Here is a 13,688-nt window from a genome sequence, read left to right as displayed (position 1 = left end):
CCATATAATAACAAAACAAACTGTAGGCCTACAAAGCAATACTTCCAAAAACACGAAAAGGGACATTCTTTTGACTTAAATGACTTTAAATTGTTTATATAGTCTCATAGTATTTTGCTTATTTGATAAAATAACAACTATGAGTATACTTTATATATCCCAGTTTAATGTAACCTACAAACTTTCTTTCTAACAGTAGTGATCCCACATTTTATTCAACACCGTACAGTCCACCAAATTTTAACTATTAAAATTTAAAATTTCAGCCAGTTTCAGAAGTTTTTCAAGAGGTATTAACATGTTATGGTCAGCAGTAACATTATATTTTATGATTCATACAAAACACTTTAGTAATTTTTCTCATACAGAGATTATGTTGACCATCACAAAGTTGTCACCCAGAATCAAATACTACCAGTATACTAGACCCATTGGCTACTCTTCACGAAAATCATCAGCATAACCACAGACCAATATTCCACATTAACTTGTAGCATAATTTGCCTTAAATATTTCCGAGAATCATGTACATCTACATCTACATTTATACTCCGCAAGCCACCCAGCGGTGTGTGGCGGAGGGCACTTTACGTGCCACTGCATTACCTCCCTTTCCTCTCCAGTCGCGTATGGTTAGCAGGAAGAACGACTGCCGGAAAGCCTCCGTGCGCGCTCGAATCTCTGTATGCCATATGTATACTATGTACCATAGTATACCATCACAAACAAAAGTACAGTACATTACAGAACAGAGTACAAATAAGTCCCTAATACGTCATCAGCCGATTAACATCAAATAAACCTAAGAAAATGCAGAATAGTTCACAAAACTTCATTTCAATATAAATGTCACAGAACATCCATAAACTTTTAATTCCATGAATATATCCGAAGAAGAAAAATGCTCTGAATGTAATCTTCATAATTCATTCGTAGTTACTTATAGTGAATTTTGACCCAAGAAATATATTTTACGCCGTTACTGATCTTTCATACATTGTATACAACCGTTTGTTTGCATAATTTGTTTATTCTTTTTGTTTGACAAACACCATTCCCCACTGAGCCTTTCTCTCATAATGACATGATATCAGTAATGGAGTGGACACAGCTTGCAAAAATCTAATATCTTCATTTCTCTTAAGCATTACTTATGCATTAAGGATCTGGATGTATCGGGTTGCTAACATCAGCTGACTATAAACATAATAAACAGCAAAATATTATCGGTCTGACATCCTCTTATGTAAAATTCCTAATTTATTTTTCAGAATATATTTATGTTTCCCAAAATGACAGTAATTAAAATCTATTTATCTTCAGCTAATTAAAAAAAGCAGTAATACAGCATAGGATACAATAGATTAAATAATATAATAAAAAAAAGTTTTATCATTTCCACCTTTGTTTTGCATAAACGTCATACACTTCAGATACAGTGAAAATTTCATTAATATAAACAGTGTTTCGTTTGTAAGAGGTTTCCCAACACAAAAGGTAATAAATGTTATATTTTGCTTTCCAGTCCCAGAACAGTGTGTCATTTATATTTAATTAGTTGATACTGTGAGATCATAAGTGCCCTATTCTACCACTGCTGTGTTCAGTGCAAATACAAAACAATCCCAAGAAAAAAGTCTTTGATCTGAGTATTTTGTGAATCTGAACCAAAGCATGTACTAGAAACATTGCTTTGACGGGGATCAACCCACATTGCAGTTTGCGACATTTTTGACCCATCACTGAAGTTAACATTTTCACAAAAACCTCCCACAGATTAAATTTGCTTATTGAAATTCTTGAGTAACATGAAAGTAGAGTCATTGTTTGTCATGCATACTTTTTAAATATGTAGTTCTCCTATGATTTCTTATCTGCTCTTGAATAATGCTTCCCTAACACTTCTATAAGTCTACACTGCAGCTTTTCTGCTTTGTGCAACAGGTTGGTAAATATTTGATGGGGCTTTAGTAACACAAGACTCTTGCACAAGAACACTACTGCCTTCTACAACTAAATATTTTTCTTTAACAGCTACACTGCTATCCAGTAAGTTAATTGCTTATTTTTTAATTGTTTGTCTTCATTGTAGGTTCTAAGTTTTCTAGTCTTGAAACTAAATTGTCACCATTAAATTTTAGTTCAGATATCAATAGTTCGCTGTTAGATTTCATTTGGTCACTATCAGGTTTTATATTTGTGTGCATATCTCCCAGTTTCCCTAAGATAATTCTTAGTTCATCAGTCCAGTCAGGTTTTCTGTCAGCTTCTGTCAACTTCTCCATATTTTGAATTGCCAAATATATCATGACTCACATCTATTACCGCCATTCACTGCTGCTTTACTATTTGCTTCTTTATTCTTGTTCATTTTAGCTATATTTGAGAGCACAACACCTCGTAAAATACCAAGATTAAGTTTCTTCATGTACTTAGCCTCTCTCTACCTCTGAAGTCTCATATGAAAATCATATGGTTGTTCCTTTACCGTCATTTACTCGTGGTCTTTCTACGAGTAATAGTTGCTCTACAAAGAGGTGTCCATCATAGCCATTTGCCTCTGCAATCTTTCGTACTGGCTCAATATTTCGATCTACCTTGCAATATTCTTATGAAACATGAAAATTATATACATTCTGCAGCCAAAAAGGTTTATAAATCCTGGATTAAGCACCCAGTGTAAAGTTCCTCCATTAATTTTCAGTATTGGAAATATTAACTTTAAATGGCATTTCTTTTAAGTGCAAGCCATTTCATATGCAATGTTTGTAGATAAAATTCAAGAGATGAATCTTGACACATACTGTTAATTATTACCGGCCGCAGTGGCTGAGTGGTTCTAGGCGCTACAGTCTGGAACCGCACGACCGCTACGGTCGCAGGTTCGAATCCTGCCTCGGGCATGGATGTGTGTGATGTCCTTAGCTTAGTTAGGTTTAAGTAGTTCTACGTTCTTGGGGACTGATAACCTAAGAAGTCAAGTCCCATAGTGCTCAGAGCCATTGGAACCATTTTTTGTTAATTATTTACTCAAATTGCCAATGGAATCTGTGTCTGTCGGCGGTAAGAACAACATAGTCTTAATACAAATCATTAGGCCCTGGGTTGTTGAAACAACATGGCAGAAGTTAATGACATGTTTTCAGATTATGATGTTTTGTTTCCACCTAACATTAATCAATACACAGTCACAAACACTTTCTAAAATCACATGGCAAATATCAGGTCAGAATGCAAATAAAAGTTATGAACAGATCCATTGCCCTTTTCACCACAAATCAAAAGGTCTTCACATCATGTTCACTCTCACTGACGTGTAACGACTCTGATGCAGTTTCTGCCAAGCAGGAATGGATGATAGGTGGCCTGTAGTTATGAAAGCTTCCAGAAAGTTCTATAGATAAAATTACTACCTAGGTAACTTTTTCTGTTGTATAATATTTTCAATTTAAGGTTTACGTTTGCCATACGTAAATTCTTTTAGAAATTAATAAATACAGAGTTATTACAAATGATTAAAGCGATTACACAGCTCTACAACAACTTTATTATTTGAGATTCACAATGCTTTGCACACACATACGAAAACTCAAAAAGTTTTTTTAGGCATTCACAAATGTTCGATATGTGCCCCTTTAGTGATTCGGCAGACATCAAACCGATAATCAAGTTCCTCCCACACTCGGCGCAGCATGTCCCCATCAATGAGTTCGAAAGCATCGTTGATGCGAGCTCGCAGTTCTGGCACGTTTCTTGGTAGAGGAGGTTTAAACACTGAATCTTTCACATAACCCCACAGAAAGAAATCGCATGGGGTTAAGTCGGGAGAGTGTGGAGGCCATGACATGAATTGCTGATCATGATCTCCACCACGACCGATCCATCGGTTTTCCAATCTCCTGTTTAAGAAATGCCGAACATCATGATGGAAGTGCAGTGGAGCACCATCCTGTTGAAAGATGAAGTCGGCGCTGCCGTCCTCCAGTTGTGGCATGAGCCAATTTTCCAGCATGTCCAGATACACTTGTCCTGTAACGTTTTTTTTCACAGAAGAAAAAGGGGCCGTAAACTTTAAACTGAGAGATTGCACAAAACACGTTAACTTTTGGTGAATTGCGAATTTGCTGCACGAATGCGTGAGGATTCTCTACCGCCCAGATTCAAACACTGTGTCTGTTCACTTCACCATTAAGAAAAAATGTTGCTTCATAACTGAAAACAAGTTTCGCACTGAACGCATCCTCTTCCATGAGCTGTTGCAACCGTGCCGAAAATTCAAAGCGTTTGACTTTGTCATCGGGTGTCAGGGCTTGTAGCAATTGTAAACGGAAAGGCTTCTGCTTTAGCCTTTTCCGTAAGATTTTCCAAACCGTCGGGGGAGGAGGAGATTAGTGTTTAACGTCCCGTCGACAACGAGGTCATTAGAGACGGAGCGCAAGCTCGGGTGAGGGAAGGATGGGGAAAGAAATCGGCCGTGCCCTTTCAAAGGAACCATCCCGGCATTTGCCTGAAGCGATTTAGGGAAATCACGGAAAACCTAAATCAGGATGGCCGGAGACGGGATTGAACCGTCGTCCTCCCGAATGCGAGTCCAGTGTGCTAACCACAATAAACCGTCGGCTGTGGTACGTTTAGCTCCCTGCTTGCTTTATTCGTCGACTTCTGCGTGCTACGCGTGAAACTTGCCCACACGCGTTCAACCGTTTCTTTGCTCACTGCAGGCCGACCCGTTGATTTCCCCTTACAGAGGCATCCAGAAGCTTTAAACTGCGCATACCATCGCCGAATGGAGTTAGCAGTTGGTGGATCTTTGTTGAACTTCGTCCTGAAATGTCGTTGCACTGTTATGACTGACTGATGTGAGTGCATTTCAAGCACGACATACGCTTTCTCGGCTCCTGTCGCCATTTTGTCTCACCGCGCTCTCGAGCGCTCTGGCGGCAGAAACCTGAAGTGCGGCTTCAGTTGAACAAAACTTTATGAGATTTTCTACGTATCTGTAGTGTGTCGTGACCATATGTCAATGAATGGAGCTACAGTGAATTTATGAAATCCTTTCAATCATTTGTAATAGCCCTGTATAAAAGCACTGTAAAATTAAAGTAAACATTAGTAAAGTTTTGGCATTATATTAAGCTTAACCTTATTAGTATTTGATTTTAAATCAATTACGATATAAATACATTTAACTGTGTTGAATTACATAAAATGACAGTCGTGCTCCAAGGTTCGGAGCGAGATGTATGGGCGCTTGCCCCATCCTGTTGAAAGTAATTGTAGGTCTTTTCCTCCTCCATTAATGGTGCTGCAAATTGACGTCCAATCGTATCCACTCATCCAGGCTACTTTTTTTTTTTGCATCACGCTGTATAAATGAACTGCAAAAACTGTTGGAATCTCCTCCCATCTTCTGTAATTTCACCTGGTTTGCTCAATGTCGTTTCCTTTTCTTCCAATGTTTGTAATCTTCGTTTTGCGCAATTTAGCGTTTGATCTTTCGTAAGTGAAATGATTTTTGTCACCATCTCAGCAAATTCACCTACGACAGTACAAAAATCGAACGAGAGTATGAACTCGGGAGGTTCAAACGCGTCGTAAGACGCGAAAAGAAAACGCTAATATTTGTAGTTGACTGTGATATTTATTGCAATTTTACATGATATGTGGTAAGACTGTGCGTTAAAAATGTGTGAAACTGTTGTTGACTGTCTCGGATACACATACTACACAGGTGAAGTGCTAGTACAGTCATGTTCGAAAAACAGATGACGTTGAAGGACTAGAGATAGGACGTTAATATTCGTAGGACATGTAAATTATTACGTTCTGCGGAAATGACTAGGTTTGGAACCACATCAGCCAGCAGGTTCAAGGTCAACATCGATATCACGGCGCAACACCGCCTACCGGTAAAATGTGTCTGCGGCTCTCATCGTCGCTATAAACCGAAGGGAATGGATCAGTGTGGATTGAGCAGACGTGCAGGATGCCTCGCAGACGTAGGTGCGAACTGTACCGTCGAATCAGTGAGTTTGAAAGAGGGTGCATTATTGGCATGAGATAATGTGATGCATATCCGGGAAATGGCTGTCTGTGTGGCACGAAGTGTTTCGACAGTGCAACGGGTGTGCGCAGAATGATTCAAGGAAGGCCGTAAAATATGTAGGGGTGGGTCAGGTCGCAGCATCCAGACTGCCTCCCTAGAAGACTTCATGCAAATGGTGTTTCAGGACAGATCTGTGTCTTCCTCGCCTCTGGTGCAACAGTGGAACATTTGACACATCATACACTATCGAGGGTGGCAGTCCGTTGCCATTTATTACAATATGGCTTTTCTGCTTACCTTTGACGCTTGTGCAGAAACATGGTAGATTGCAATGGTTCATCGAACGACGTCACTGGGGACAGGAATGGTATCAGATAGTGTTTTCGGACGAATCCAGCTTCTGTTTGTTTGAACATTTTAGTTCGCCGCAGGCAGGGAGAGCAGCATTATAGTGACTGCGTTCGCACAAGATACACTCCTGGAAATGGAAAAAAGAACACATTGACACCGGTGTGTCAGACACACCATACTTGCTCCGGACACTGCGAGAGGGCTGTACAAGCAAGGATCACACGCACGGCACAGCGGACACACCAGGAACCGCGGTGTTGGCCGTCGAATGGCGCTAGCTGCGCAGCATTTGTGCACCGCCGCCGTCAGTGTCAGTCAGTTTGCCGTGGCATACGGAGCTCCATCGCAGTCTTTAACACTGGTAGCATGCCGCGACAGCGTGGACGTGAACCGTATGTGCAGTTGACGGACTTTGAGCGAGGGCGTATAGTGGGCATGCGGGAGGCCGGGTGGACGTACCACCGAATTGCTCAACACGTGGGGCGTGAGGTCTCCACAGTACATCGATGTTGTCGCCAGTGGTCGGCGGAAGGTGCACGTGCCCGTCGACCTGGGACCGGACCGCAGCGACGCACGGATGCACGCCAAGACCGTAGGATCCTACGCAGTGCCGTAGGGGACCGCACCGCCACTTCCCAGCAAATTAGGGACACTGTTGCTCCTTGGGTATCGGCGAGGACCATTCACAACCGTCTCCATGAAGCTGGGCTACGGTCCCGCACACCGTTAGGCCGTCTTACGCTCACGCCCCAACATCGTGCAGCCCGCCTCCAGTGGAGGGACGAATGGAGACGTGTCGTCTTCAGCGATGAGAGTCGCTTCTGCCTTGGTGCCAATGATGGTCGTATGCGTGTTTGGCGCCGTGCAGTTGAGCGCCACAATCAGGACTGCATACGACCGAGGCACACAGGGCCAACACCCGGCATCATGGTGTGGGGAGCGATCTCCTACACCGGCCGTACACCACTGGTGATCGTCGAGGGGACACTGAATAGCGCACGGTACATCCAAACCGTCATCGAACCCATCGTTCTACCATTCCTAGACCGACAAGGGAACTTGCTGTTCCAACAGGACAATGCACGTCCGCATGTATCGCGTGCCACCCAACGTGCTCTAGAAGGTGTAAGTCAACTACCCTGGCCAGCAAGATCTCCGGATCTGTCCCCCATTGAGCATGTTTGGGACTGGATGAAGCGTCGTCTCACGCGGTCTGCACGTCCAGCACGAACGCTGGTCCAACTGAGGCGCCAGGTGGAAATGGCATGGCAAGCCGTTCCACAGGACTACATCCAGCATCTCTACGATCGTCTCCATGGGAGAATAGCAGCCTGCATCGCTGCGAAAGGTGGATATACACTGTACTAGTGCCGACATTGTGCATGCTCTGTTGCCTGTGTCTATGTGCCTGTGGTTCTGTCAGTGTGATCATGTGATGTATCTGACCCCAGGAATGTGTCAATAAAGTTTCCCCTTCCTGGGACAATGAATTCACGGTGTTCTTATTTCAATTTCCATGAGTGTATATAGCCCTAGTTCAAGGCCTTATGGTGTTGGGTGCTACTGGGTACAACCACAAATCATAGTTGGCGGGTGTGCAGGGCATTGTGAATGGTGCCACTTACGTGAATGACATCCTGCGGCCTATAGACGTACTCTTTCTGCACAAAACCAGAGACGCAGTTTTTCAGTAAGACAATGCATGACCACACGGTGCTGAACGAACACGTGAGACTTCTTGGTGTCACAGCATGTCACCCTTTTTCCTGGCCTGTCAGGTCACCAGACTTGTCGCCAATCGAAAGTGTGCGGGATACGGTGAAACGACAGGTGCAGTACTGTCATCCAAGCACCACAGATGAACTTTGGAACCAGGTTGCGCAGAATGGATGGCTATATCACAGGGCGCCATTCGAGGCCTTGTACGCATCGATAACATCACGCCTTGAACAATTTGTCTGGGCCCATGGCAGACCCTGTGCCTACTCTGCAACAGGGTGGATCGAGGCTACTGAAATGCTAATCATTTCTGCAGAACGCCCTAATGTACATGTCCTGTAAATATGGACGTCCTATCTCTAGTCTTTCGAGGTTTTTGCTTTTTCTGAACAAAAGTGTACAACTACGCCTAAACCCACCTAATTGTAAGTTCTGCTTTTAGGGCACGCAGCAAGTTAAGTACAGCTGATATTATTCTGAGACCGTGTGGATAACCTCTGACTGTGGTGCCTACGATGTGCCGACAGGACGCTGGTGACGATGCCTCGCCTCACGGAGGACCTGCACCGCGTGCACATCATTGCGGACCCCGACCCCGACCCTGCGTGGGTCTCCTGGATAAATTACGGAAAAGTCGGCTCCATAGACCTCGACTTGATGTTATTTAATGACTACTCCCTTGGAGACATCATTATCTTCGACCTGAAGAACGTACATGCCGGACACGTCGTCCGCTCTGATATCAACGTCATACGTGCTATGGAATTTGTTTACAAGGTAGGTTCTTTCAAAACATTGTTCCACATACAATGTTCAAACGTCACAAATATTAGCTTTCTTGGAACATGCAGCACTTAAGCAGAATTTGGTCTGTATATGTAATTTGCACATAAGAAGATGACACGAATAACACTATCCTTTAGAATTATATATCAGTTGATAGGATTTCTACATATCGAAATCACAGCTGTAGTCCAGGGCTGAAATCTAAGAACTAACTTGTGTCAGTTGCAGCGAAGATGTAAACGTAGATAACCTTTTATAAAACATTCTTGGCCTCCTTGCAGCAGCAGGCCTGAGTAAAAATCCGAGCTTTTGACGATTACAGCAACTGACAATTGATGTATTTGAACAACTTGAAAAGTGCAAGTGCTCATGCTGGTTGGCTACATACCAGGCCAATAACATCATCTTAAATACATGACATCATCAAGATGACGGTGGTGGGAAATCAAATAAAGCCAGCTGGTGGGACTCGCCCTGTTGTTCTACTGGCATACTCGAAAAAAATTCATACACAAAAAATTTCCAAAACTCGAAATTAACTCACTTGAGCTAGCATCCATTGTGACGCCGTGTTCAAAAGCCTCTGAATGACCTGAAATCCGCGTTATTTTCAAAAATAGCGATATTGATAATATTAAAGTATTTCCATGTCAAAAATCCACTTCCAGTATTCCCTGTGCCAGCGTCGAGGCTAAAATTAACTCGGCATCCACGGAAAAATGTAGGTCCATTCGATATAACAGATAGGGCTGTTCCAGTTGTGCCAAGTTTGTTTCCGAAACTTATAATATGTTTGTAGACAGGCATGCGGTGGCGACGTTGACGATACACACGTCGACGAGGCATAGTGCTTCAATGCTGTTGCAGATAGAGCTCACAGCGGAATGGTTCCGCTGGCGTGCACTGCCCGCTTATATGGCGAGAGAACGACCTTGGTTACGTAACGGAGATGATGAGGGACTCTGTAGGCACCAGCAGGCGAGCGTTGTCCCGTACGCGCACACTGGGTGTTTTAGGTATGCGCGTACGCTGGTGCGCCGGCAGGGCGCCGAGCCCAGCGGGTTGCCTAACCAGATTGCTGAGCAGAAATATTCAAAGATATTGACTATACTGGTATAACTCGCCGTTTCCGTCGTTTGATCTCTGTATTGTACTTTGTGGAATGCACAATGGACTCTCAAGCCAATTATTTCAAATTCTGAATTCTTCTATAAGACACAAACTATATCAATACTACGGTATTTCCAAGTCTAAAAATACATCAGATTCAAGAGAATACTGGAAAATGCTGTCATGTTAAAAAGAAAAAAAAACCGTTTGTACTAGAGTATTTCCGTATAAAAAAGTAGGGCTTACGGACCTAGATTACCATGCAGACTCAATTATTTATACAGACAGTTCATCCATCCCAGAAATCGAGAATCTCGACGGTTTTTGCCTGTTGTCGATATCGATACAGACACGATAAACGTGTACCTATTCCCGAGAAAAAAGGGCCTTAATGAAACGACAGAAAGAATCGGGCAACAAATGACGAAAAAAATTATTTCAAGTAATTTAGATACGAATTAACAATTTTCTATTTTTTAGCATTTGCTTGTACTATAAAACTTGACTTCTTGCCAAATTTCATGATTGTAGGTCAACGGGACAGGTCCCTCTTTGTTTTGATGAGTGCATTTTGAGTACAAGACGAGTAACACAAATGGTCGTATCTTTTGATTGCATTGACGCAGAAGCTTACATTACGTTACACCACCAAGGGACTGTAGACGTTATCATCGTAAATTTCAACGTGACACGTCGACCCCTTCTTGAGAAAATGGGGTCTTAACAGACGGGCGAACAGATGGTCACATAACAAATGACCAAAAATTTCGTTTCATATGTTATGGTTACAAATTAACAGTTTTCGCATTTTTTCCTTTACTTGTACTGTGTAACCGTCCGTCTCACCAAATTTCATTATTCTATCGCAAAGCGAAGTACTGTATAGGTTTTAATGTGTGAGTTTGCAAGTATTAAATATATGATGTAAATGGCCATATAGATGGCATTGTCTTAGAAGCTTCATTTTTTTACACCCTCGAGGTACCGTGAAACGTAATACTGTAATATATGAGATAAATTTCAACTTGATACATCTGCCCATTCCTGAGGAAACGGGATTTTAACAGACGGACAGATAGAAAGACAGACAACAAAATGATCCTATAAGGGTTCTGTTTTTACCAATAGAGTTAGGGAACCCTAACAATACGTGAGCTTTACCTGAATTTTATAAATTAATGCTGCTCATCTCTCTCTCTCTGTCTCACACACGTACACACACAATGTTGATGAACGTACAGCTTAAGCAGCACTTGTAAAAATTCCCCGTTCAATCTCTGTACCATACGTGGTATAAGGCACAATGGAGTCTCAAAAAAATAGTTCACTATCAGATTGAGCTACAAAAAATACAGTACTTATCAAGTGTGACATTTTTAATTCAAAATCTAAAATAATCTAAAATGTCCATCAAAATATGCCATCAACACAAAAATGCTAGGTTTATTTGATGCATTACAAAGTTATTTACACACACACACACACACATAACTGACGCCTAAAATATAATTGTGGCCTCTCAAGTTAATTGTCCCATGCTATTTCATGCTATTTCCTCATTTAAATTGTTACACAACAGATGTCGCTAAAAATAACATCATAAGCTGGTAGTTGATGCTGTATTTTTAGACCTAAATAAGGCAACATACTAGAACAAGCCTGACCAAACCTACAACCATAAAAAATACTTGATGACTAAAATAATATGTGAATTAAACAAGCACACAAACAAGTATGCAGTCAGAATTACTACCAGATACTGGAAAAATGCCATTAATGTGATTCTAGGCCTAAAAAAAAAAGAAACCTGACCAAACGTTATTGAAGGAGGGGCGAAGAAGATAATAACACACACACTGTATATATCAAGTATGGCAATGCAATTTTCACATTTCAAATGTCCATAAGACATGGTAATATTGCTTTTTATTACATTGGTCCAGGAACACTGCAGATAATGTGCAGAAACAAACTTTTGTGGAAATCAGTAATATTTACCGATTGTAACTTCGTGACAAGGCTCTTTTAAACTGTATTTTCATATCAAGCCATTATATACTGCCAATAGTTAATCATACAGCACCAAAATATGCTATCTGCACACAACATGGGTGCTAATTTTAATTTATTATAATTTTTGCTATAATATGGACAATGAACAAATTTTATGTAAAAATTATGATCTAGATGGCATCCCCAGCAACGGATGTCCCCAGTATGTTACATCTCAGTTGCTGATACCCCCAGTAGTTGACACCACTGACACCCACTAAACATACACTCTGTCAACTACTGGCATTAGAATATTGTTTGCTCTCCAATAGGTGATATGGAGATGGAAGTGGTGGCGCAATTTTGGCATCAAATTGATCTGTAAATCAATTAAACTGAGCAATTAACTACCCCCAAGCCCCCCCCCTTCCCCACCAGATGGTGTCACGTGTTTTCCTCAGCTGGCACATTGGTCTCAACCCCCTCCCTCTCCACCCTTCCACCTCCACCTCCACCTCCACCTCCACCAACTACCTTATTGGCGAGAATTTCGAATTTTGGTGGGAATTTTTTTGTCCCACAGTTGTGCTGACGTCCCACCCTGGGAAATTAAAAATGGCGGTGACATTTCCACAACACAAAACCTGGTCCTTCTGGACTGAAATCCCAAGTGCAGCCCCCAGCATGTGCAAACTGACGAGATGGAGGAGAGGAAGGTTAAGTTAATGTATTTTATTTATTTTTGGTTAAGAAGCTGAAGGAAAGATTGGTCCTAATAACGTAATTAATCATAAAAATCGACCTTAGTAACACAACTACATTCCTGGAAATTGAAATAAGAACACCGTGAATTCATTGTCCCAGGAAGGGGAAACTTTATTGACACATTCCTGGGGTCAGATACATCACATGATCACACTGACAGAACCACAGGCACATAGACACAGGCAACAGAGCATGCACAATGTCGGCACTGGTACAGTGTATATCCACCTTTCGCAGCAATGCAGGCTGCTATTCTCCCATGAAGACGATCGTAGAGATGCTGGATGTAGTCCTGTGGAACGGCTTGCCATGCCATCTCCACCTGGCTCCTCAGTTGGACCAGCGTTCGTGCTGGACGTGCAGATCGCGTGAGACGACGCTTCATCCAGTCCCAAACATGCTCAATGGGGGACAGATCCGGAGATCTTGCTGGCCAGGGTAGTTGACTTACACCTTCTAGAGCACGTTGGGTGGCACGGGATACATGCGGACGTGCATTGTCCTGTTGGAACAGCAAGTTCCCTTGCCGGTCTAGGAATGGTAGAACGATGACGATTTGGATGTACCGTGCACTATTCAGTGTCCCCTCGACGATCACCAGTGGTGTACGGCAAGTGTAGGAGATCGCTCCCCACACCATGATGCCGGGTGTTGGCCCTGTGTGCCTCGGTCGTATGCAGTCCTGATTGTGGCGCTCACCTGCACGGCGCCAAACACGCATACGACCATCATTGGCACCAAGGCAGAAGCGACTCTCATCGCTGAAGACGACACGTCTCCATTCGTCCCTCCATTCACGCCTGTCGCGACACCACTGGAGGCGGGCTGCACGATGTTGGGGCGTGAGCGGAAGACGGCCTAACGGTGTGCGGGACCGTAGCCCAGCTTCATGGAGACGGTTGCGAATGGTCCTCGCCGA

At 42.7% G+C, this 13,688-nt stretch overlaps 1 protein-coding gene across 1 annotated transcript in view; it reads left to right on the top strand.

Annotated features, from left to right (window-relative positions):
• LOC126191562 (retinol-binding protein pinta-like) overlaps positions 1-13,688 on the top strand; it is a 142,636-nt gene that overhangs the window by 58,834 nt on the left and 70,114 nt on the right. The window contains exon 4 of the mRNA XM_049932478.1: positions 8,644-8,893. Within this exon, the coding sequence (XP_049788435.1) occupies positions 8,644-8,893 (250 nt within the window). The remainder of the gene's footprint in view (positions 1-8,643; positions 8,894-13,688) is intronic.

The sequence above is a fragment of the Schistocerca cancellata genome, chromosome 6, assembly GCF_023864275.1.
Source record: "Schistocerca cancellata isolate TAMUIC-IGC-003103 chromosome 6, iqSchCanc2.1, whole genome shotgun sequence".
Lineage (NCBI taxonomy): Eukaryota > Metazoa > Arthropoda > Insecta > Orthoptera > Acrididae > Schistocerca > Schistocerca cancellata.
Note: the sequence above shows the minus strand (reverse complement) of the source record. Positions and strands in the feature narration are given on the sequence as shown.